At 34.2% G+C, this 25296-nt stretch overlaps 2 protein-coding genes across 2 annotated transcripts; both read left to right on the top strand.

Annotated features, from left to right (window-relative positions):
- The first annotated feature begins 725 nt into the window (after nt 1-725).
- Nucleotides 726-2036, top strand: LOC115961778 (paired amphipathic helix protein Sin3-like 2). Its single transcript, XM_031080699.1, has one exon. The coding sequence runs from the start codon at nt 726-728 to the stop codon at nt 2034-2036; it is 1311 nt and encodes a 436-aa protein (XP_030936559.1).
- Nucleotides 2037-10269: 8233 nt separating this feature from the next.
- On the top strand, nt 10270-24967 carry LOC115960144 (tyrosine decarboxylase 1). The gene is made up of 13 exons (XM_031078882.1): nt 10270-10510; nt 10730-10865; nt 11503-11575; nt 11836-12066; nt 12661-12824; nt 14299-14439; nt 15368-15427; nt 16409-16573; nt 16719-16775; nt 21181-21245; nt 23986-24109; nt 24299-24436; nt 24580-24967. Coding segments are annotated over exons 1-13 (1479 nt in total). The 5' UTR covers nt 10270-10508; the 3' UTR covers nt 24703-24967.
- The last annotated feature ends 329 nt before the right edge of the window (nt 24968-25296 follow it).

Below are 25296 nucleotides of genomic sequence, written 5' to 3'. Positions count from 1 at the left end.
CATCATTTTTATAGGAAATGAAAAAAATATTAATTGTTTTTTTTCTTTTCCCATAAAAAAATTTCTTTAAATGGATTATGGGAAATGCTAACGAGTGCCCTTAGGGTATTGGTTAACAATTCATTTTAAGAAAGTTTTGACATAATTTTTATGAAAAATGAAAAAAGCTGTCAAAACATTAATTACTTTTTTTTTTCCTGTAAAAACTTTTTTTAACTGGATTATTAACCAATACCCTAAGGGTACTCATTAGCATGACCCATAAATTATTAACCAATACCTTAAGAGTATTCATTAGCATTTTCCTTTAAAAAAAATATAAAAATTTGTTTATATAAAAAATAACTTCGAAATTAAACTCAACAAATTCATAACCACAGTTTATTGCGTCTTAAACTCGTCAAATTCACGCGCGTGCTTAAGTTAAGGCGGTTAACGTTAAATACTGTCTCATCTTAACAACTCTAGTTTTCTCTTTCTTTCTAACTCTTAACTCCGACTCTCACTCTGACTCTCGCTCTCTTTCCTTGTGCTCCAAGACTTCCAAATTTCTTTTATATATTTCACTCATACCTCTAACCCTAATTCTCATATCCTATCATTTGCAATCTTTCTTTCACTTTCTGAGACTCTCTCTCTTTCCTTGTGCTCTAAGACTTCCATTTATTTTTTCTTCTCTTTTGTGATTATAACTGACCTGTTGGTGATATGATTGCTAGTCAAACATGAAAAACGAATTGGATTTCTGGCTTCAGAAAGCAAGTTCGTTGATTAATAAGGTTCGAACTCGGTTCGCAGATGACGATAGCATTTATGAGTCGTTCTTGGTTTTGCTCAGTTCATACCGTAAGGGTAAGGGTAAAGGGCAACAGGATATGGCTTCGCTTTGTGATCAGATCCACCATCTTTTCAAGGACCACCCTGATTTGTTCCAGGAATTCTTCAGCTTTGTTTCAAATTCGGTTCCTAATGAAACCAGTACCACTAAGTCATGTTCTTTTGACTTGCAAGCTTTGTCCCAGCAGGGAAATTCTCTGTTCAAGAAGATTCAAAGCTGTTTATGTGGGTCGGATTATCATTACAACTACTTTTTGGAGCGTATTCACTGCTACACTTCTGGACATATAGGGCTTGATAGTGTTCTTGGAAGCTGTCCTCTGGGTTTCGTGGATGAATTGCAAAATTTTATCAAATATTGTGAGAATTTGGGTGGGTTTCCTGCTTCTCCTGCTGGTGTATTATGTGAGAGTTCATTGGGCTCGGGCCAAAAAAAGCGTAAAGGGTCTCATTTGTCTACTGGTTGTGGTAGTGGTGAATCTGGTGATGAAGTGAAATCGTCTCGTAAAGGCCAACAGTGGCAAAAGTATGTGAGGGATGATAATTTTTGTGGATTTCTCGCTCATGCTCATGCTGTTCCAGCATTATGTGAGAATTCATTGGACTGGGCGCGAAAAAAGTGTAAAGGCTCTCATATGTTTGCTGCTGGTGGTGGTAGTGGTGAAAAAGCAAAACCATCTCAGAAAGGCCAACAGAGGCAAAAGCTTATAACTAAGGATGATGAAGACCATGAACCTGACCTCTCTAAGTGTACAAAAGCTACACCTAGTTACTGGATTTCGAATGGCAATTTGGTGTGTGCCAATTTGGATTACTCTATAAAAAGAATCAAAAAAAGCAAGGAGCAGAAAGTTTGCGAGGATTTTGAGGACCTAAAATATGATCGGGATAGGTTCCTAACACCTATACGATCAACAATAGAGTGTGCAGAGTGGTTAATGAATGAGATACAGGGTAAGTCATTGGAGGAGCCTATCATAGTAGAAGACTACTACTTTGGTACAAAGCATATTGAATGCATTGAGACACACTGTAATGTCAAAGGTGATGAGTTACGGGAAAACCCAAGACATGTGTTACCTGGAATTCTTCATTGCCTTCGCCAAAAGCTAGAAGAGTTTAAGAAGGAACAAGGGTCTGTTACATTCAAAAATTACTGTATCTCTACGGGAAATATGAGATATAGTTTGAAGAAGTAGATTGCATATGATTGTTATGTATCTCTTTGTTTTTGTTTCAGTTAGATATCTTGTAAGTATTTTTTCAAGTGAATAAAATTTTTAGATGTGAATGATCAATCTGACAATATGCAAATTTATGTATTTTAAGTACTGTTAATACATTGTGTTATGATTAAATGCTTATTGTTTAATGACGGATAGGAGGAATCCAGCTGGAAAAATTGCAGGTGGCTAAAAACGGAATTATAAACTAACTATATGTCCTTTCGCCTGATGTTCTTTGTGAAACGATTGCGCATGAAGTTGCCATCAGTTTAATCCCTGTTTCTTATCTGCTACTTTAAGAAACAGAAGAGTTTTGATGTTAGCCAAATTATTACTCTATTAATAATTGACTGTTTCCTTTTTCCTTTTTTCTTTTTTTATTATTTATGATTGTTGAAATCTGAGCTGCCAATTTATATGCATGATTACTTGTGGCCATATATGTGACTTAAATGTTCTTGCAATAATTTGTTGGGTACCAATTTTAAATTTTGCACAAGCTTAGACAATGTTTTAGAGGTTTATATATTCAAGTTAAGTTATGATTTTGTCACAATTGCTGATTGAGTTAGTGACATTGTATGCTATCAGCTTAAATGAGTTTGACATGGTACTCAAAACATCTATGTGTGTTAAATCTGTTGATTGGAGGCTGGTAATGAAATAAATCAACACTCATATTCATGACCAGAATTTTTATTCATGTTATTTGCTGAGGATACAGGGTTTACTCCTTGGAACTCATCATACTTAAAATCTTTTTTGATTTTCTTTGAAAAGAAAACTTCTTAAGTGGAAGAAATATTGCCTTGAATGTTAAGGATGTGTAATAGTAGTGATAATAATGCATTAATGCTGCGGATGATGTCTAGTTGCTGACTGATTAATAACATGGGAAACTTTGTGTAACATTGAACATATGATTGGGGATTTTTCTGTTTGCCAAGCGAAAGTATTATGATTGGGGAAAATACTCTCTCTCTCTCTCTCTCTTATGTCTATGAATTTATTATACTAGTGATTTCTATGTAGAAAGACCAACATTTTTGAAAGGCATACTGATTTCTATTTCTCCAAGTGAGTATTGGAAATAGGTGACAATGACCTGTTTTTCAAATGAAACCTCCTCTCAACTTCAGAACTGGGTGGAGGTTAAGGCCCACTTATTTATTTTTATTTGCTCAGTTTTGAACCAGATTTAAAAAATAAATAAATAAATAAAAAGATGTAAATGTTTGGTTTCTTTGATTTCTGCTGTCTTTTATATATTGCAACCTAATTTACTTTTTAATTCATAGAACTTCTTTCCTTGGTATTAAGAATGGGGTCTTTCTATGCAGCCTGGTTATCTTTGTAAAATGTTACCAGTTCTGTGCTTAATCATCCAGAATCATTGGAAAATAAATTTAATGGCAACATTAGCTAGTTTTTTTGTTTTCCTATCACTGCATGACTAATAGAAAAGTAATTTATAGAATGATTATGTAAGTTTCTTTTTATTCTTATTTTTTTTTTCGTCAAATGCAATTGAGTCTTGCTAAATTGTCTACTCTAAAATTCAAATTTTCCTTCAACCCCCTGCCCCCCGGCAGGTATGTTTTGGTAAAAACATGTGTCATGTACAAATTTTGTGTGCTTCTAGATGTTCAGGCAAAGATATTACCTGGAGTAACCCATTGTCAGAGCATGAACTATGTTTTTTGCATATTATCCGTCTAATAGCAGCATCACTAGATTCTTAGGAGAAATGCTGAGTGCTGGTCTTTACATTGTATGTTTCAGTTTTATAACCTCTCCTGCAGCACAGAGCTTGAAACGATTGTCCTGGATAATTACCTGATGTGTGATGATTTCCTTTAAGCAGGTAAGGTTTAATACAGTGTAAAGGTGTAGCTTCTTCTTCTTTATTTCTCAAGTCAAAGTTTTGTGTCTCCCAATACTGAACTTATAAACAGTTTTATTTATTTATTTTATAGCTTTATATGCTGAAATTTGGGAGTATTGGAATGGAATGAAATAGATTGTAGTTTATTAAATCTTGGGTTATGGAGATTGCTGAAATAATCTGATATCTCTGAACATATATCAGAATTAGGAATATACACTGACCTTAGGTGTATGAGCTAAATTAAAGGATCTTTAAATTTGCAGGATATATGCTTTTTTTAATGGAGTGCTTTTTTTAATAGGTTTTTTACCTGCTGATGATATGGTGTACAAATATTGTAATGAGTTGGATTGAGGTCTTGAACTCTTTTTTTAGATTGAATATGGACTGCTTTTGGAAGTTAAATTTAAACCTCAAACTTAGGCATACAAGGGTAGTTTTGATATTTTGGAATTGGATTGTTTTTCAGTTTATGAAGCATTCAAAATTATGTTGCAAATCTTGGTGTAGGACAAGGTGGTGGAATGATACAGGGCATGACAAGTGAAGCTGTTTTAGTTTTTCTATTGGCTGCTCTTGACAATAATTTAAGGAGGCTTGGCAAAAAAGGCCTTGAAAAGATGTGGTTTATGCAAATGATCAAGAAAGGCCTTTTAGTGTCTGTTTGGGAACAGTTTATCTAGTTTTTTGCTGATAATTTTTTGATGAAAGTGTGCTGAAGTATAATTTGTACCTTAAAACAATTTGAAAAAGTGAGAAAAAAAGGGGAAAAAATGATGTCTTGAAAAACTGTACATAAATGTTAAAAGCTAAAACTTAACTTAAAGCTGATGCCTAACTCACCCTTTGTGTCCATGACTCGAAATTGGCTTGATTATAAAATCAACCACTGTCCCCAACCTATCCACTTGGCGGGGCAGAGGAAAACATGCAGGGTGAATGTGTCTTTCAATCCCTATCCTTTTACGGCATTGAAAAAGTTAGCAAGATGCTTCTCCTTTTAAAAAATTCAATGTGGATTAGATATTATGTATTAGAATTTACCAAGTTTTCAAAAAAGAAGAAAAATTACAAGAGACAGAAATGGTTTGTTAAAGGCAATTCATTTTCGTAATATTGTATGTCTCTTTAAAAAAAAAAAAAATTCTTTATGTTCTCTTTTGAGAAACACCAAATAGACTCTTTCCAATGTTTTACTTGTTATGGAGGAGTTTGTGTTTTATTGTTATCAGTGTTAAAAGAGCCTCAAGACTGCCTCGTGAGATATTTTTATTTTATTTTATGTAATTAACGCATTAGAAGATTTGGACAATCTTACAATGCTTGCAATGCATCTTCTCTTAAGATAGAGCGATCGGATGTGGTTTCATGTAGATGCTGCATATGCTGGAAGTGTTTGTTATATGTACAGAGTAACACCACTACATTGATGGTATCGAAGAACTTGACTCATTTAACATGAATGCACATAAATCATTCTACAAATTTTGATTGTTCAGGACTTTGGGTCAAGATATTATATCATATACTTGTGCACATGTTACCATTAAATGCTGAAGTTTGTTTTATTTTTTTCTAATTGTGCTCGTTATGTTATCTCTATATGCAGAAGTCCTTTTCTGTTTTTTTTTTTTTTCATACTTTTGTCAATACATTCCAACAGGATTGAAATGACTTGGTTTGTCTACAAATCACGAGTTTCTGAAGAACAAAGTAAGTTTTTTTCTCACATCAGCTTGAAATTCTTTTGCAATTGTGAACAGAAGCACCATATAAAATTTGAATTGTCCATGCAATGATGATGCCGAGGACTTTGACATTGGTCTAAGGGTGGCAGCTTTTATTTCATCCTTAAATGGGTCCCTTTTTTTTAATTATTTTTTTTTTTAAATTTAAGTTTTGTCCCCAATCGTTGCATACATGTCAAACTGTCGAAGTGATATGATGCTCAGATCAGCCCCAAAACCTCATGGTGGATTTGTAATTTACTCTAAATCATGTGTGTATATACTGTATGATTATGTTATGAAGAAATGATGACTAACTATTTCAACAAAGTGTTGAATAATTGATATTCTAAAATTTCACTATTAATCTATGCGTCTTATGTGCTTTATTTGAGTTTGGTTTTCTTCAATCTTTGCCTACCTATACATGCTTTTTTTCTTTTTCTTTTTTTTCTTTTTTATTATATTAAAAAGAATACATGCATGTTTTAAGGACAAAATTTTCTAGAAAGTATATACTAAAAATTGGAGGTATCAATCTATTGCTTATGCATTCTTTTGTAGGGGAAATTTTTTTTTTTTAAATCATATAAGGACTTTGCTTTGAAACTACCTTTTCAAGTCCCTTAAGAACCCCACACAGAGGACTCTTCCAAATTTTAAAGAAATGCGTCATATTGGGTTGGTACATGTATATATGTTGTCATCTTTGGTACTTTTGCGATTTACTTTTGCGATTTCATTTTCTTCTCTTCCAATTACTGAGCAACCATTCTGACAGTTTATGTTTAATGTTTTGGTGTACAAACGTCTAAATTAACGCTGTTAACTACAGAACAAGAGAGCAAATTAGTGTTTCTTTTTGGTTTCCTTCTCTTCCAAATATTGAGCAACCATATTGAGAGTTTATGTTTGATGAGTTGGTTTAATTAACTTCCAATTACAATGATAAATGAGAGTAATGGGCATATATAGTTCTATCTTAAGCAACCCATCTTGTACAATGACAATTTGTGATGATGCATTCTAATTTCAACCATTGTTGTATCTTAAACATGTTAGTAAGTTATTTTATGAAAATTGAAATTTCACATGATGTAAGAATTCGAAATAGTATCATTTAGACGATAGTCAACTAATTTTGGTTAGAATGTATTGGGATTTCCAGACTTAACTTATGATTGATTGTAATGCTGTTGTTTTTTTCACTCGTGTAATGTTTGTGCAAATGTTGCCTTTTTTTTCTTTTGTTATGCCTAACTTTGTTTTTAAATAAATAAATAAATAATCATAATGTTTTTCAATTCTATTTTTTATTAGTTTGTTATTCCTATTTGGCCAAAACAAAATTTTGTTGTGACTATTTTCAGGGTGCTCGCAAATCAACCCAAACAACTAGAGGGGTAAAGAAGCCCCAAAGAGAGAGACTTAGTGTGAGATGGAGTAAAGAGAGTTTTGATTGTAATTATTATTATAATTTTTTTCACAAGGAATTTTTTAATTGTAGTTATACATTTTTCAGAGAGTTCAGGTATTGTAAAAAGCCAAAATTCTTAATTTCTTTTAGTTTCCAAACTTCAGGATTTGACATTACTGCTCTCTTATTTAGTTCATTTCTACCACTCATAAACTCCATATCTCTAGACAAAGGGAGTCTCTTTAACTTCATGTTTAATCACATTAAACCCCTCAGAGCCACTAAACACATAATCTCAGTTATCTCTTAATGCCTTAACAATTTTATTAATAATTTTAAAAATGATAAATAAATAAAATAGAAAATATTATTCAAGGTTTTAAAGAATTTTTTTTTTAAAATAATAATAATTGCATGGTGAGAGCTATTTGGCGACTCATCTTAATAATAAGTTCATGAGGGGAAATCTTTAGGCATTTAATTTGCAAAATTTCCAGTGCAGGTCAAGATTCAGATTTTTGTGTGTGAATGAAGTTAATCGATTTTGGCATGGGTGTGGACTATATTCTCTCGGGCACATGACTAACTTTTAAGACTTAAAGACTGATACTGATCACTCAAAAGATAGTAAATCGGAAGCCTTTCAAAATATACTATTAGAATGTATCAAAATACTGATGCAACTAAAATCATCCTGACTATAGCTTATCATTGATAATTATAAGCAAGAGATGAAAGCAGTGTGGGACGATGAACGCCATTGTACTAGTGTTTCATCACACATTACATTCTTCCCTTTGAATGGTGATAACTTCCAATGTAGGGACTTTGTCTAATGAATAATTACCACTTTGAATAAGGTGCGTACCTTTAGGAACAACAAAAGTAATTAAGGGAAGCAAAAGAGTAGATGAATACCGCACTATCATCTAGTGTGCTAAAATAAAAAAATAAATAAATAAATAAAAAACCTAATTTAGCACATCATTTAACAATATACTCTACATTGGTGTTTTTTTTTTTTTTTTAAATACACCCTACATTCCATATGTTATTTTAGCATACTAACCCATTAAAATAACCTTAAAAATAGCTCTTCATAGCCACACACACACACACACACACACAAAAACCCAAAAAATGCCCAACAAACTCAAATTGGGATTGAATTCTTGGTGAGAAAAGGAGAAGACAATATCAATTGAGAGTTTGCAGCCAAGGAATAGGAGAATGTAGTCTAAGCATTGGGTGGTAATGGAGGAAGGAATGACGCTATTTGGTGAGGAGGAGAAGGAGGAAGAGGAAAGAGAGGTAGAGCAGTGGTTGAAGAAGTGAGGTGCATTGTTGTTTTGGCAGGTGGTGGTGGGGGGGGGGGGGGGGTGTTGGGGAGTAGTCTTAGTTGACGAGAGAGGAGAGGGAAGAGAAAGAGAGAAGAGAGAGTTAAAAGGAAAATAAATAAATAAATAAATAAAAAACAAGTAGATCAGCAATGCTAAAATAAATTTGCAATTTTTTGCTCAAGTAGCACATCCAATAGAGGGGTTTTTTATTCTTTGATATGTTAAAATAGTATTTTAGGTGTTTTAGCACACCTAATGCTAAGCTTTAAGACCATTTCAAAAAGATATTTTTTTAATTTTAAATTTTGATGAAATATCAGAATGATTAGTCTAACTCTTAAGATAATTTAGAAACTTATAAAGCCAACATCTTACTTTTTCTGAGTGAAAGTCCCAAAAAAAAAAAAAATCTTTAAAGGCTTATAAAGCAAACATCTAACTTTTTTTCTTAGTAACATGGGATTAAAGCCCAAAAAAAATACTCTTTAAAGGGTTATCCTTTTCTTATGTTTAGTAATAAAGTGTTTGGGGATCTAGAGGGGAAAGGGTTCGAACTGCGCGGTTAGCAGCATGTTGTAATTAATTCTTAAAAAAAAAAATATTAGTAATAAAGGTTTCCAATTTCATATTGATATTGGAGCCAACAAAAGCTGCTTATATTTTGGACGGAATATATAAATTATAATTATTCTGATTGAATAATTATGTCGTGTTCCTCAAAAAAAAAAAAACCTGTACACAACAGGTTGCTTATCTATAGAGCATATGGATGAGTGTAGTAGTGTGTGTATATTAATATATATATATATATATATATATATATTGGGGCCAACAAAAGCTGCTTATCTGTTGGATGGTATATATAAATTATAATTATTTTGATTGAATAATTATGTCGTGTTCCTCCAAAAAATAACTTGTACACAATAAAGTGCCTCAGTACAGAACGCGTATGGGTGAGTGTAGTAGTGTAATGTGTACAAGTTATTTCTTGAGGAACACGACATAATTATATATATATATATATATATATATATATATTAAAGAGTTTCAATTTATGACATTTGTTCTATGAGAAATTTTTATCATCAAATAAAAAATATAGTATATATTATTATATATATAAAACTTGTGGATGGTATTTGTGAAATGATAAGACTATTTATGTTATTTTCTGTCCATATATATTAAGAGAATTCAGAAAGTGAGTTATTGTTTTTTTTACTATCAAAAATACCTCTAAATTAATTAATCAACAACTTAAAAATGAGGTTAAAATAGTAAATTGACAAAAGAAAGTTAGTTATTTTTTTTTACTGTCAAAAATACCCCTACCTAAAACTAAAAAATGGAGTTAAAATAGTAAATTGACAAAAATAATAAATTTCTACTTCTATGTTGAAATGTTTTCCTACTTCTAATAAATTCATACTTCTACTCAATAGCTTAAAAAACTCCCCACGCATTTACCATCCCCATATTCTTTGAATAGAATTTTTCATAAAAAAGAAACGTGTACAATAAAACTTCTCCACATATTATTCCTAATTGAAATAGATTTTTTGTTAGTTGCACATCAACAACAAACACATAATATTCATCACACTCTTGATTTTTTTTTTTGGTTATTCGAAAATATAGTAATCTCAAATTATAATAAACGTAAATTATTAAAATTTATAAAAAAAAAAAAAAAGTAATTAGAACAGGACTGTTTTTTATTTTCATAATTAGCACTTTGACTGTTTATTTTCATATTACATCAAGTTTGTGGTTGTCCTGCCGTCCTGGTGGATGATAAAAATGACAAAAAGTCCTCATGGAACCACGCAAAACAGTTGTAAAAAACGAGCAAGATTTTGTCCACTAGATTTTGTACACGTCCCCACAGGTCAAACCAGAGCGAATATTAGTCACCACGCTGATCCTACCTACTGGCTACTGCCCTGTTTGATTGTTTGTATGACCGATATTCATAAACTTCGCTCTCACTGACCCTTCTAAAACCTGCTTTGTTCTTTAAACTCTTCTTCATCTACATTCACTTGCTTTGCTTCCTTCCCAAAACTAACAATGTAAGTCATGAGTATTGTCTAATTATTTCTGGGTTTTGTTTGTTTGTTTGATTGTTTTGTCTATGTAGCACCAAATGAAAATTTCATTAGTTGGTTTTTGTTTCTGTGTTCTGAGTGTGTTTATTTGATAATTCCGTTTCTGGGTCTTGCTTATTGCATTTTTTTAATGTTTGTTTGTATCATTTTGTTATGTGGGTCTTGCTTTTTACACTTTATCAGGGATGGGTATAATAGGGATGGTGACTTGAAGCCAATGGATGCTGAGCAATTCAGAGAACATGCACATAAGATGGTGGATTTCATTGCTGATTACTACAAAACCATTGAGAATTTCCCTGTTCTCAGCCAAGTTCAGGTTTTGGCAATCTCTATTTCTCTACGTACACTTGTGTCTTTGAATTTATACTAGTGATGTCTATGTATAAAGAAAAACCAACATTTTCAAAAGGCATATTGATTTCTGTTTCTCAGTGTGCGAGCATTGGAAATTGGTGCCAGTGAGCTGGTTTCAAATGTGTGTGTGTATTCTTGCCCTATCATAAAATAGTTCAATTTTTCTAAAGATTCATCTTTTTCAAACTTCCGCATAGAAAGCCCAGTTTTGACTTTTGATGGTATAATGATCAAGAAAGACCTTGATGTACCTTTGACCTCCAATGCTGGTATATGACATAGGTCCACAGATATTGGAATGCGTCATTTCCAAATGCCTTAACCTTAATGCTCATTATTTGGATTCTTTTGGAAGAGGGGTTATAGTCTTGCTTGCCTAGCATTCGCCCTTTGATAGTTACAACTTACAACAAATGGGGGAGGGGGATTTAAACTCTAGTTCTCTTTATAAAGGAGACAAGTCAATACCACTGAGCTACAAGGCTCTTGGCGATGTGTCTCTTTTATTTCTTCTGTCTTTTATATATTGCAGCCTAATTTATTTTGCTCTTCAATAGAACTTCTTCCTTTGGTATCAAGAATGGGTTCTTTCTGTGCAGCCTGGCTATCTTCGTAACATGTTACCAGATTCTGCACCTAATCATCCAGAATCATTGGATGATATATTTAATGGTGACATTTCTCAACTAGTTTTTTTTTTTTTTTTCCTATTACTCCATGGTTAATAAAATAGTAATTTGAAAATAAATTTCTAGCATGATTATGGGCTTCACTTATTCCTATATTTTTGGTCGAAAGCAATTGAGTCTTGCCAAACTGTCTAATCTATTATTCAATTTTTATTCCAAATCCAACCCCCCCCCCCTCCGGAAAACCTTCTCTGTTTTGATAAAAAAACATATTTCATGTCCTTTTTTTTTGTGTGGTTCCAGATGTTCAGGCAAAGATATTACCTGGAGTAACCCATTGGCAAAGCCCGAACTATTTTGCATATTATCCCTCAAATAGCAGCATCGCCGGATTCTTAGGAGAAATGCTCAGTGCTGGTCTTAACATTGTGGGTTTCAGTTGGATAACTTCTCCTGCAGCAACAGAGCTTGAAATGATTGTACTGGATTGGCTTGCTAAATTGCTTAAACTGCCTGATGAGTTCCTTTCAGCAGGTAAGGGTTAATACACTGTGAAGGTGTAGCTCCTTTTGCTCCTGCTTCTTCTTCTTTATTTCTCTAGTCAAAGCTTTGTGTCTATTCTGCTTGATATAGACAAGTGAGAAACACTGGGGCTTCCTGATGTTGACAGAGAACTTAAACATTTCTTCCTTCAAAAAAAGAAAAAAAGAGCTATATGCAATTAATATTTGGTAGTAGTGGAGTGGAAACCATATGACACATATTGTATCATTTCAGCAATCTCAACCACATACTAATTCTTTAATGCTTGTGTAGATGAGCAAACCTTGCAATTAGGAATACACCAACCTTAAGTGAATGAACTAAATTAAAGGATCTTTAAATTTGCAGGATATATGTTTTTTTTTTTTTGTGTCAAAATATATTTTTACAGTCTGATGATACGGTGTACAAATATTGTAATGAGTTGGATTAAGGTCCAGAACTCTATTTTAGATTGAATTCAGACTGCTTTTGGAAGTTAAATTTAAACCTTAAGCTTGGGCATACAAGGGTTCTGATATTTTGGGATTGGATTGTTTTCCAGTGTCTGAAGTTTACAGAGTTATGTCACAAATTTTATTGTAGGACAAGGTGGTGGAGTGATACAGGGCACAGCAAGTGAAGCTGTTTTAGTTGTGCTATTGGCTGCTCGTGACAAGGTTTTAAGGAGGCTTGGCAAAAATGCCCTTGAAAAAATTGTGGTTTATGCATCTGATCAAACACATTCTGCAATACAGAAAGCCTGCCAGGTATCTTTATAAACATGCATAAGTATCTAAACAATCTATTTTTTATTATTTTAATTTTAGTTTCTTTTTTCATAGTTTTGAATTATTTTTAAAGAATGCTTCCTGATACATGTGTGAATCATGAATTCATATGCTAAGGTCTGTAATGTAAACTCACTGAAAATTCTCAGGATGGTCAATGTTGTATAACCAAGTTTACATTGTGTGTCTCTTAATATATGCATCCATTAGTAGGCTTATTTTGTTTATATAAAAATGATTCAGCTTCAACAGCTTTTGTTCCATTTATTCCTTTTGTGCCTTTTCCTTTTTGCTCTTGCCAAGTTTCTTTTTTTCCTAGGTGAATAGGGGGAGGGGGGCTGGTGGGGTTCAAACCTTAGTGCCTAGGCACCTCAAAGGGTGCTGGGTGCTGAGCATCCAAAGATGCTTCTCTTGCCATTATCATACAATTTTATTTAAGCTCTTAAAATACTTGGTGCTAGTACTAACTAACTACCCCAACCTCTGGGTTTTGCTGCCAAATTCTTTTGTTTCATCTCTTTGGAACCTCTGCATCTGTCAGTGCTTCAATGCCAATTCATTTCTGAGCAGACTTTCCCTCCTCTCTGTACAGAGTCTTACATATGATAATAGAATAGATATGAAAGCAAATTGTACTCAGTATGTGGCTGTGAACAATGGTAGAAAACCTGAACAAAATAATAAATTATTAGCACAAGAATAAATTTCTTTAGTGTTTTTATCTACCAAATCAAACTGCTAATTGCGGTACTCTTCTTTCCTTTCAAATCACCAAGTGGTTTCGTATGATTACCTTAAGCATGTGATGGTAACCAAGAAGGTGCAGTTCTATCTCAAATTCTCAATGTTTCTCAGAGGTGCTTGAGGCATAGCCTTGAGACATTGTTAAGACAGTTATAACTTTTGAGTTACAATTATTATGGGTGTGTTCATATTAGTAATTTCATCTTATGTTGCTTGGTTATGGTTATGAAGTTTATATTATTATTTTTTTTGTGAAAGAAACAATTTTTCTTCAACAAACACAATAACTAGTACAAACGGCAGTGTGCATAAAGAGTACAACAGCAGCTTCTGCTGCAGAACAACGAAACTTTGAGAACAGAGCTACAGCAAAAACAAGCAAAGAACAAGTGTCAAGAGTCTTGTAGCTCAACTGGCCCCTCTTGGACTTTCCAATGGAGAAGTCCAGGGTTCAAGTCACCCCTCCTCCATTGTATCTATTGGATTATCAAAAACGCAAATAACAAACCACAGATCAAACACACAACAGAGTTCTGTTCAAAATAGACTTCTTGATCCTTTTCAATCAGAAAAGCCTATACCAAATATAGAAGCAATGGACCTGCACCTACTCATACTCAGACCTGATTTTGCCAATATGCAAGTTCATGTTAATTTTAAGTAGTTCCAGTATATTGGTTAATAATAAATGTTTATTGTTTAATCGCAGATAGCAGGAATCCATCCAGAGAATTGCAGGGTGATAAAAACGGAATCTTCAACTAACTATGCTCTTTCGCCTGATATTCTTTGTGAAGCGATTGCACATGATGTTGCCATTGGTTTAATCCCCTTTTTCTTATGTGCTACTGTAAGAAACTAAGGAGTTTAGATGTTAGCTTGTTTCCTTCTGTTTCTATCATCATTTTATTTTTCTTTTCAATGCTCTGACTGAGTTACTAATTGGTTAGAATATTCTGTGTTTTCTTAACACCATCTTTTGAACCCCCTCTCCTCCTTTTGGCACCTTCAACATGATCCAAATTATTACTCTATTAAAAGTTGAGTATTCTTTTTTTTGGTTGGTCAAATCTGAGCTGCCAATTGAAATTATAATTTTGCACGACTACTTTTGGCCATATTCGTGACTTAAATTTTCTTGCAAATTTTGTTGTACTATTTTTAAATGTGCACAAGCTTAGACAATTCTTAGAGGTTTGGATATTTAAGAAAAGTTACGATTTATGATATTAACTTGAATGACTTTGACATGGTACTCAAAACATCTATAAATGTTGGTCGGAAGCTGACATATTCTTTATTAGGCTTTTGATTTTCATTTTTCTTTACAGACTGGTAATGAAAGAAATTACCAGTCATATTCATGATCAAAAATTTTCTTCATGTTATTTGCTGAGGATGCAGGATTTATTCATTAGAACATGTCATAATTATAGTTTTTATTTTTATTTTTTCTTTTAAAATAAAATTTCTAAAGTGCAAGAAATATTGTCTTGAATCTCAAGGATGCCTAATAATGGTGACAATGATGTCTAGTTGCTAACTAATTTTTTAACAGGTAAACTCTGTGTAATGGTGAGCATGAGCCTAAATTCTTTTATGGTTTTTGCCTTTTATATATATATATATATATATATATAAATATTATTATTATTTTTTAATTCTGCAGGGGTGGGAGTGTTTTGGGGGGGGGGGGGGAATAGGAACTATTGAACTCTGAAATAATGTAATGTTAGAAGTTAAAATTAACTAAAGAAGCTTTCCATTTATACTTGTAGGTTGGTACTACTTCATCAACAGCTGTTGATCCTTTGCTTGCTCTTGGGAAGATTGCTAAGGTAACATATTTGACTGAACTGATGGGAAAACCAAGAGATCTCCTTTGCACGCTATATCAGTTTCATATACAGATCTAATGTTGATGATTTGAGGTGTCACCCCCTTTTTCTTGTCTTTTTATAATTCTTTAGTAAATAATACTTTTTCAGAAAAGCAAAAGGGAGGGGAGACAAACCGCCTAACCACAAATGTGTGTATGTATGCGTGAGAGAGAAAGGGGGCGGGAGGTATTAAAAGAAATAAGAAATGGCTTAATTGAAACCATTAACATTAATGTTTAAGGAAATTTGTGCTCTGGGTAGGGCAGGGAGGCAAAATCCTTCCCACACCCTGAAACTGGCTTGGATTATAAAGTCAACCCCAATTCCCAGCCTAACCACTTGGTGGGGCTGGGAAACCTGCCCCATTCAGGATGGATGTGTCTTGGACTCTTGGCATCCCTAACCTTTTATGGCATTGAAGGAGTTAGCAGGATTTTTTCCTTTTAGAAAATTCAAATGTGTATTATGTATAGAATTGACCAAGTTTCCTAAAATTGGAAGAGATTGAAATGGTTTGTCATAAGACAGTTCATTAATGCATTATGGATTAAAATGGACCAAATTTCATTAATGCATTATGTATTAAAATGGACCAAATTTTCCTAATATTAGTAGAGATAGAAATAGTTTTCCACAAGTGCATCATTTAAAATTATTTAGAACTTCCAACATTTTATCCCCAAAAAAAAAAAAAAATTGAACTTGATGACCACTTTGTCATTTTAAGAAAAGAAAGGAGAGAGAGCTTCAAGATTTTCTTTCTCAACTGTTTGACATTCTTCTCACGAAGCAGGAGAGAAAATAAAAGAAATAATCAAATTTTCTGTTCTTCCTGAAAAAATTGTTTTATGAATTATATAATTTTATGATATGTAATTAACACATTTTTAAGATTTGAACAATCTTACAATGATTGCAATGCATCTTCTCTTTACATAGAGCAATGGGATGTGGTTTCATGTAGACGCTGCATATGCTGGAAGTGCCTGTATATGTCCAGAGTACCGCCAATACATTGATGGTGTTGAAGAAGCTGACTCATTTAACATGAATGCACATAAATGGTTCCTTACAAATTTTGATTGTTCAGCACTTTGGGTTAAGGTATGCCATCATATACTTGTCCCCATGTCACCATTAAAACCTAAAGTCCATACTTCAATTCTTTATTGTACTTATTACTCCATATGTATATGTAGAAGAGGGTGTTTTTTCCCCCCTTCTTACTTTTGTCAATTCATGTCAACAGGATAGAACTGCCTTGGTTCAGTCCCTATCGACAAATCCAGAGTTTTTGAAGAATAAAGTAAGTTTTTTCTGACATCTTCTTGAATCTTGATATTCTTGTGCAACAGTGGTGAACAAAAGATCTATAAAAAAAAACTTTCCATGTAATGATGTGCCAAGGGTTTTGACATGGCTAGGGCAAAGGGGTGGCAACTTTATGTCATCTTTAATGACTTCTTATATATATAAGATGTGGTCTCTTGCCGATTTTGTTACCTCTTAAGGTTTAAGGATAAGCTCTTTGAATAAATTTGATTTTGCATAATTTACTGTGTTTTTTCACACATGTCAAAGTGATAATATGCTGAGATCAGCCAATCAAATTGGTTTATAATTTAAACTTATTGACTTACAGACATAGAGGCAGTTGAAAGTCTTTTTTAGGGAAAGACTTCATTTTGCTCAGGATGGTCATATGAAAAAGCTTTAGATTGAATTAAAACTGGCTGGCCTGATCTGGTAGGGCCAGCACCATTCACCATCCCTGATCATGGTAGATAATCTAGCATCTATGGAGCTACCCAAATCATAGATAATCCTCTTACAATATTTTTTCATTAGAGGGCCATTGGAATGCCCAATTATCATGCCAAACATGGAGGCTTTCCTTGTTACCAACTATAAATATTAAGAAATTCCTGGCACCAGCCCTGGCTTGTAGTAGCTTCCTCCACCTCCAAGAGCAATCTTGAGGAATTTTAATATCTCATAGGCTTTTTTTCCCTGAAAATGTAAATCTTTATTCACACCACCCAAATGGATCCAGAAATTGCAGATATATTCCAAATGTGCCTCAAAATTTTAGTTTTTTCCAATCTGACAGCTTCTTGAGTCCTAGACCTCCTTCTTGTTTAGGTCTGGCCAGCACCTCCCAAGCCACTTCCACTCCCTTAATCTTAGCATCTTTATCCTTTTGTAAGAAAGCATTAAGCTTTTGTTCAACTGGATTTATCACTTTCTTTGTTAAGATAAAAATATTTGACCAAAAGACCTGAAAACTGAACAAAACAGCTTGAAATAATTGCAATCTCTCTGCAAATGATAGCATTCCAAGAATTTATCCTTGCAGTGATCTTCTCCACAAGAGGCAAACAATCTTTTTCACTGAGTTTCCCAGATATTATTGGATCCCCAAATACCTAACAGGAAGTTTACCTTAAAATCCAACTCAATTACAATTTCTTGCTTAATTTCCTCATTGACGCCTGCCATGAAAACCTCAGTTTTACTACAATTTACTGACTGGCTTGATAAGTGCTTGAACTGATTTAGCATCGTTTGGGTAATTCAGTCTCCACCTTTTCTCCACCAAAGATAATTAAATCATCAGAAAAACAAAGATAAGTATAATAAATCTTCTCATGTTTAGGATGAAAAACAAACTCACTCACTTCTTGGCAGCAACTTGCATCATTATTGAGGAAACCTCCATGCTCATATCAAAGGGCGAGATCAATTGCTTGCTTCTTTTAGTGGTTCTCTTTTTGATTGGTCTCAAGCCTAATCTAGGTGATTCTCTCCCTTTGTGCCTTAGTTCTCTTTGCCTTTGTAATTAATCTTTTCTTTTTTTGTGCTTCTTCTTTGCTCCTTGTACTTTTTGGACTGCATTTATTAAAAAAGGGTGAGATAGGATCTCTGGGCCTCAAGCCTTTCTTTCCTTTACCCACAAGGATGTCATTGATAACTACTGAGAACATAGGGGTAATGTTACAGGTCTTAATCCACCTTCTAAAATTCATTGGAGCTCCAATTTCTCTCAAAATACCCACTACAAAGTCCCATTCTACCAAATCATAAGCTTCATCAAATCCACTTTGATTGCACATCTAGCTACTCCATTGTCTCTATGATAATTCCTGACCAATTCATGTACTAACAAAACATTATCAACTATCCTCCTACTTGGCAGAAAGGCACTAGAACTCAGAAAGCCATCAAGGAAAGCCTTCAATCTCTCTGCAAATATTTTAGATATACATTAATAGAGGACATTGCAACATGAAATAGGTCTGAACTCGTCTATCTTAGAAGGATTTACAATTTTGGCAACCAATGTAATGTAATGATTGTAGAGTTTGCTGTTTGAAATCCTTCTTTAGCAAAGTCTATTACTACTCACAATTTTCTAAGAAGCTTTGAAAAAATGAGAAGTGAACCTGTCCAGCATAGGAGCCTTGCCACTGCAAAGTGAAAAAATGGCCTTCCTAATTTCCTCTTCAGAGACATCAGTCTGCAACATTAATTTCTAGTTCTCTTTTATCTGAAAATTCTAAGCCTACACCATATATATCATTGATTGGCTCTCTGCTACTCGATCCCAACAAGTTCTTGTAAAAAATTTCTACTAAGCCCTTGCTCCCATCAATGCTATCAACCCTATCCCCTTGATCATCCGCTAGACACTTAATCTGATTTTTGCCAGTCTAGAATTTTGTCACCCTATGGAAAAAAAAAGCTGTATTCTGATCTCCAAGCTTTAACTAATATATTCTTGATTTCTACCTAAAGAATGCCTCCGCAGAATGCCTTAGTGAAGATTACAAATTAAGCAAGCTCTCTTTCTATCAGTGTAGTTTTGCTGACCTGAGTTGCAGAGCATATAAACTTTTGAGCCTCCTTTAACCCAACCCCAGTTTAGCTTGCTTTAGCCTATTACATAAACAACCAAATGTTCACCCTTAAATCGTTTCAATCTACCTTTAAGAGCCATCATTTTCTGATATTGCTGATACATAGGTGTCCCCCTAACCTCCATCTTTCACGCACATTCCACTATCTACATGAAATCTTCATGATCAGCCCAATGGTTAAAACTTTAAAGGGCTTTGGACCTAACTCACCCTAGGCATAAATGTTTTTTTCTTGATTTGTAAGTTACATACACACCCAGTGGTTCTTAAACCTAGGACCACCCTCCAACCAATTATTATGGGAGAAGGAAGTGCCAGTAGAGCATAGCTCATTGGCACCCTAGGCATAAACTCCTCAAGCATTGCAGAATTATCAGAGACTCCTAGAACTAGAAACTCCACTTCTTTTTTCTCTTTCTTTTATTTTTGATGATGTGGAACCTCACCTAGATTGCTCAAACAAATGCAAGCACTTCTCATTTACTACTACTCCATCCAACTTTTTGGCAATGTACTCATTAGCCTCCCTTTTGTTACTCCAAGCATAAAAACAACTAGTGTAAGGATGATCAACCAAATCTGACTGGTGTAATCAAGAATCCAAAACAATTTCATACCCATTAGACTCTCTATCAAATCTTTCACCCTCCTCTTGAATACTGTTGAAGTCACCTGTTGTGAACCAAGCACCATCGTGCACCTTATTTTTTAAGCCAATCATACCTTTTCAAAGTTTTCCCCTCAGTAGGTCATAGTTGGAACCATATATGAAAGATTTATATTACATAAACCCTCCATCAACACTCTCCACATAGCAGTATACACTGATGTGACATGCTAATCACACTGAACCTCAAACACTCTCATATTTTACCAGCCCCATGCCAAGTGTAAATACCAATATTTTCCCATCCCCCTACAGCATTTTCTTTGCTGTCAAAGCATTCATCTGTTTTACTCTAGTTTCTATTAAATCCAGCAAACAGATTCTATTTCTGATCACTGTAGCTCGAATCTCCTTTTGCTTGAAGGGGCAATTAGACCCCTACATTCCAAAACAGAAAATGCATTTGCTTTGAGCAGGGGGCTGACCTATCTCACCCTCCAATTATGGAGGTACAACACCATCGTCACTACCTTCACCGCACTTCTTTCTAGAGCTCCTGGAAAAACTGTTTAACATTTTAGAATCGCATCTTCAATAAACTGCTGCAAAGTAATATGAATTCCAAAACTATTTACCCTTTTAAAATCGGACCTACTTCTGATTGATTTATTATTATCACTTGCTGATTCTACATTGACAACTGCACCAGATTTTGAATGAGAGTGATATATGCTGGACAGTATCAAAAAGGAAGATAAAAGGGGGGAAATTAATAAAATGTAAAAGATATACCTAAGAATTAGCACTTACAGTTTGGAATCAACACCAAGCAGAAAAACTTTAGAATCAGCACCCAAGTTGCTAGGAATCAGCACCCAGCAATTGCAAATCTTCTAATACAAAATTTCATTCACCAATCTGCTTTACATGTTTACTTGAAACTTTTTAATTAGGCTTTCAATCAGTACATTGATAAGGAAAGTAATTCAAATTACATTAATGAAATTTCAAAATTTGAAATTCAAATTAGCACTAATCCTGGTGCATCTTGGTGTCTGCACTAGAGTGTTGATATTTGATAGTGGATTGCCATGTGGTTTGAGATTAAACATTCCTGTGATATTTTTAGTGTATTAATTTGTTTTCCTATACAACTTCTATGATTGATATTGCAAAATATATTTCAGGCATCTCAAGCAAATATGGTTGTGGATTACAAGGATTGGCAAATTCCTCTTGGACGTCGCTTTAGGTGTGCCTTCGAACATTTTCCTCAAAAGAAAGACATTTATGTTTTGTTGATGTGCTATTCATGTTATACAATTATATCTAATAGGGGTTAGGCTTGTGACTAGATACTCCTCTCAAGACCTTTCTTTGAGTTAGGGGCTTTAAGTGAATTTAGAGCGTTTTGAAGGGAACTTAGGAAGGCTATTTGATGGAAATTATCTTTAATTTGACAGAAATTTATAACTTTAAGGGCCTATTTGCAACACTCACGAAACCTCACAAATACAAATATTCTCAAAACCTCTTACAAACACAAGCTAGCCCAAATTCCCATTAAACCTAAAGCAAACTCTCAATACAAACTTACAAACTCACAAACAAGACTTGCAATTCCAAAACTCTAATACACCTAATGATAATGGTGCTCTCTCACTTAAACAATAAATAAACATCAAAATACTCTCTAAAGAAACCTACTCCATGTTCTTTCAAGAGTCTTCTCCTCTCCATTCACACCCATACTTCACCTTTATAACCCTCCTCCAAAGATGATCTCTCACAGTCCCATATCTCCACAACCATTCTCCTAACAATTCTTGGTTAAATATTCTCAAATTACAAACTCCCAAACCCCCAAACTGCAATGGTTCACAAACCTAAGCCCAGTTAACCAGGTGGAACTTAGGTTCCTCACCAATCCCACTCCATAAGAAATTTCTTTGAAGCTTCTCAATATGGTTAGCCACTTCCACAGGAATAGGAAAGAGAGAGGAAAATCCCACTCCATAAGAAATTCTTCTGAAGCTTCTCAATATGGTTAGCCACCTCCACCGGAATAGGAAAGAGAGAGGAAATAAGTAGGGAACCTAAATTCCATCTATTTAACTGGGCTTAGGTTTGTGAACTGTTGCAGTTTGGGGGTTTAGGAGTTCATAGTTTGAGAATATTTAACCAAGAATTTTTAGGAGAATGATTGTGGAGATATGGCACTGAGAAAGATCTTTTTTGGAGGAGGATTATAGAGGTGAAGTATTGGAGTGAATGGGGTAGATGGTGTACGAAAGGGGTGTTGGGCCCTTATGGTGTGTCTTTGGAAATCTATAAGATGATGTGGACGATGATACTAGAGTAAAATTTTGGCATGACTTGTGGTGTGGTGTGGTGATTGTCCACTTAAAGAAGCCTTCCTAGAATTATATAGAATTTTCTATGATAAGGAATCTTCTATAGATGAGGTTATGCATTTCCCTAATGGGACACTTAGTTTTCTAGATTAGTCCAAGATTGGGAGCTGGATCCCTTTACTGCTTTTATGGATTTAATTTGTTCCACCTCAGTGAAGGGTGAGGATCTTGATAACCTCTGTTGGAGGCCAGCCAAGAGCCGGGGCTTCGAGTTACGCGGTTACTACCATTCTCTTACCCCAGATATCAGCATGTCATTTCCTTGGAAATTGGTGTGGCGAACAAAGGTTCTTCCCAAGGTAGCTTTCCTTTCATGGACTGCTGCCGTAGGGAAGATTTTATTTATTGAAAATTTACAACAGAGAGGTATTATTGCACTAGAATGGTGCTATATGCTCAAATGTAGTGGGGAGTTGGTGGATCACCTGTTTCTTTACTGTCCCATAGCTTATGATTTATGGACAGTGGTGTGGAGTTTGTTTGGTCTTCTATGGGTTATGTCATAGAAAGTCCTTGATTTGTTGGTAGGATGGCAAGGTTCTTTTGATGGAAATTGAAATATTGCTTTTTGGAGGGCTGTGCCGCATTGCATCATGTAGTGTCATTGGCTTGGATGAAATGCGAGATTCTTTGAGGGATGTAAACGGTCTATTCTTGAGATTTAGTCTCTCTTTTTTCACACTTTACTAGATTGGAATGTTGCTTTCAAATCTCCTCCTTGTTACTCTTTATTAGATATGCATAAGCATTGTAATTTGAAAGATTGATTGTGATGCTCCCTATGTACATCGCTGATGTACATGGGTGATTATATTTTGGTTCAATAAATTTTTGTGACTTATCCAAAAAAATGTATCTCTTGGGCTAAAAGCCACAAAATCCTTTGTAGCACTCTCTTTATATAAGAGTCAATACTGTTCCTTGGGGGACTAGAAATACCTTCCTTAGTACTTTCTATGTATAAGAGTCAATATCTTTTCCGGCCTAGAAATACCTAGTGGAAAATGAATACCAAGTCACTTATTTAACAAGGAATAACTTTCCTTCTACTTGAAGAAAACCCAAATCAAGTCAATATAGAATTTGAGCCCATTTCTAATTATACACTATTTGGACTGTTAGTGACAAGTGGACCTTTAACGGTGTTGGGCTTCCCTGCGTTCAGATTAAGAATTTATTTTGAGATTATTGTATGAGTGAGAAGCTCCTGTTTGGTTGCATCCAGTTTTCTTCTTTTATAGATATTATAAATTGGCTGAATCTTGTATGTATTCTTTAGGTGATCCTCTTTGTATATTCTGTATAGTTAAGGTCTTTCATTTTGTATGCAACTCATATTTAACTACTGAATTTTTGTATGCAACTTCCTATTTCTTCACCACTATTTGCACTCTCACTTATTACTGATATTGCAACAGTTAAGGCTTTTGCTCATTAGGCTTATAAATTTTAATCCAGACTCTTTCTAGGAGCTCATAAATTACAGACACTCAACATACACACTCACACTAAACCTAAATGATTTATAATCAATCATGTGCTATATTTTCATTTACTGATCCGTATACTGATTCCCAGATCATTGAAACTTTGGATGGTTCTACGACTATATGGTATAGAAAACCTACAGTGCTACATAAGAAACCACATAAAGTTGGCTGAACATTTTGAAGGCCTCGTCGCTCAAGATCCAAGATTTGAGGTAATGGTAATCTTTATGAACATATTTGTTTGATATTTTGATTTGATATAGTATTCTTTTAAGTCCTAGGAGCCCATTATATATTCTGAAGTTCAATGTAATTTTATGTACTTTTCATGTCTATAGTTAATTCAAGTGATTTTCTGCAAAAAGAGTTTTGGATTAGTGAACAAAAATTCATGTTTGCAGGTTGTTACCCCTCGGATATTTTCATTAGTTTGTTTCCGCCTTCTGCCTCCTCGAAACGATGAAGATAATGGCAATAAATTGAACAATGACCTATTAGAAGCAATAAACTCAACTGGGAAAATTTTCATTTCTCATACAGTAAGCATATTTTTCTTCATGTGACATTTATAATGGTATTCTTTCTTTTGTCCTCATTTAGAAAACAAAAAATAGTTATTTGCTTCCATGTGATGACTTTCAGTGCATGAGCTAAGTTCCTTGCATGTAACAATTATTTGCAGGTCCTTTCAGGTAAATACATACTACGTTTTGCTGTTGGAGCTCCATTGACAGAAGAGAGGCATGTCACTGCAGCTTGGAAGGTTCTGCAAGATGAGGCATCTGTCCTGCTTGGAAGATTGTAGGATAAGTTCATCAACAGTGTCAAAAATTAGTTGATGACATCCATTACTTGATGACACCAATTTGTGAATTTTTCCCCTACTCTGTTCTTTTCATATCTCAAAAAAATAATAATTCATTTTCCCATAAGTCATAAATGGGATTTTTCTTTTGATTGTGTTGATTGACAATTAGTGCTCTGAAAGTTTCAAAACATTAACATTTGGGAAGACTTGCTGATCTGGCTTTGGTCTGACCTAACTGAAAATAACCAGAAAATTAAGGTTTCTAGACACGTGTAATTTTCTTCTCATATGACCAGAGATTTTTGAAGTAGTAACACCCCAAATTCCAAAAAATGGACAATGAAGTAGGCAAGGGGTCCTGGGCTTTGAATTTGTAATCTGATCTGAACAAGGAAAGAGCTAGTTTGAATTTTGAGTCTTTAACAACCAAAAAACATGGGAGGAAAATAAAAAGGGGACACGTGGATGATCTTATGACCATCACATAGTAGATTGAATGAAATTTCTTCCAAACCACTTTGGAAGAAAATTTTATCCTTTAGAATGATCGAGTTTTAAGGAACCTGTCTGATTTGAAATATTGTTCACTAG

This window comes from Quercus lobata, chromosome 9, assembly GCF_001633185.2.
Source record: "Quercus lobata isolate SW786 chromosome 9, ValleyOak3.0 Primary Assembly, whole genome shotgun sequence".
NCBI lineage: Eukaryota > Viridiplantae > Streptophyta > Magnoliopsida > Fagales > Fagaceae > Quercus > Quercus lobata.
Note: the sequence above shows the minus strand (reverse complement) of the source record. Positions and strands in the feature narration are given on the sequence as shown.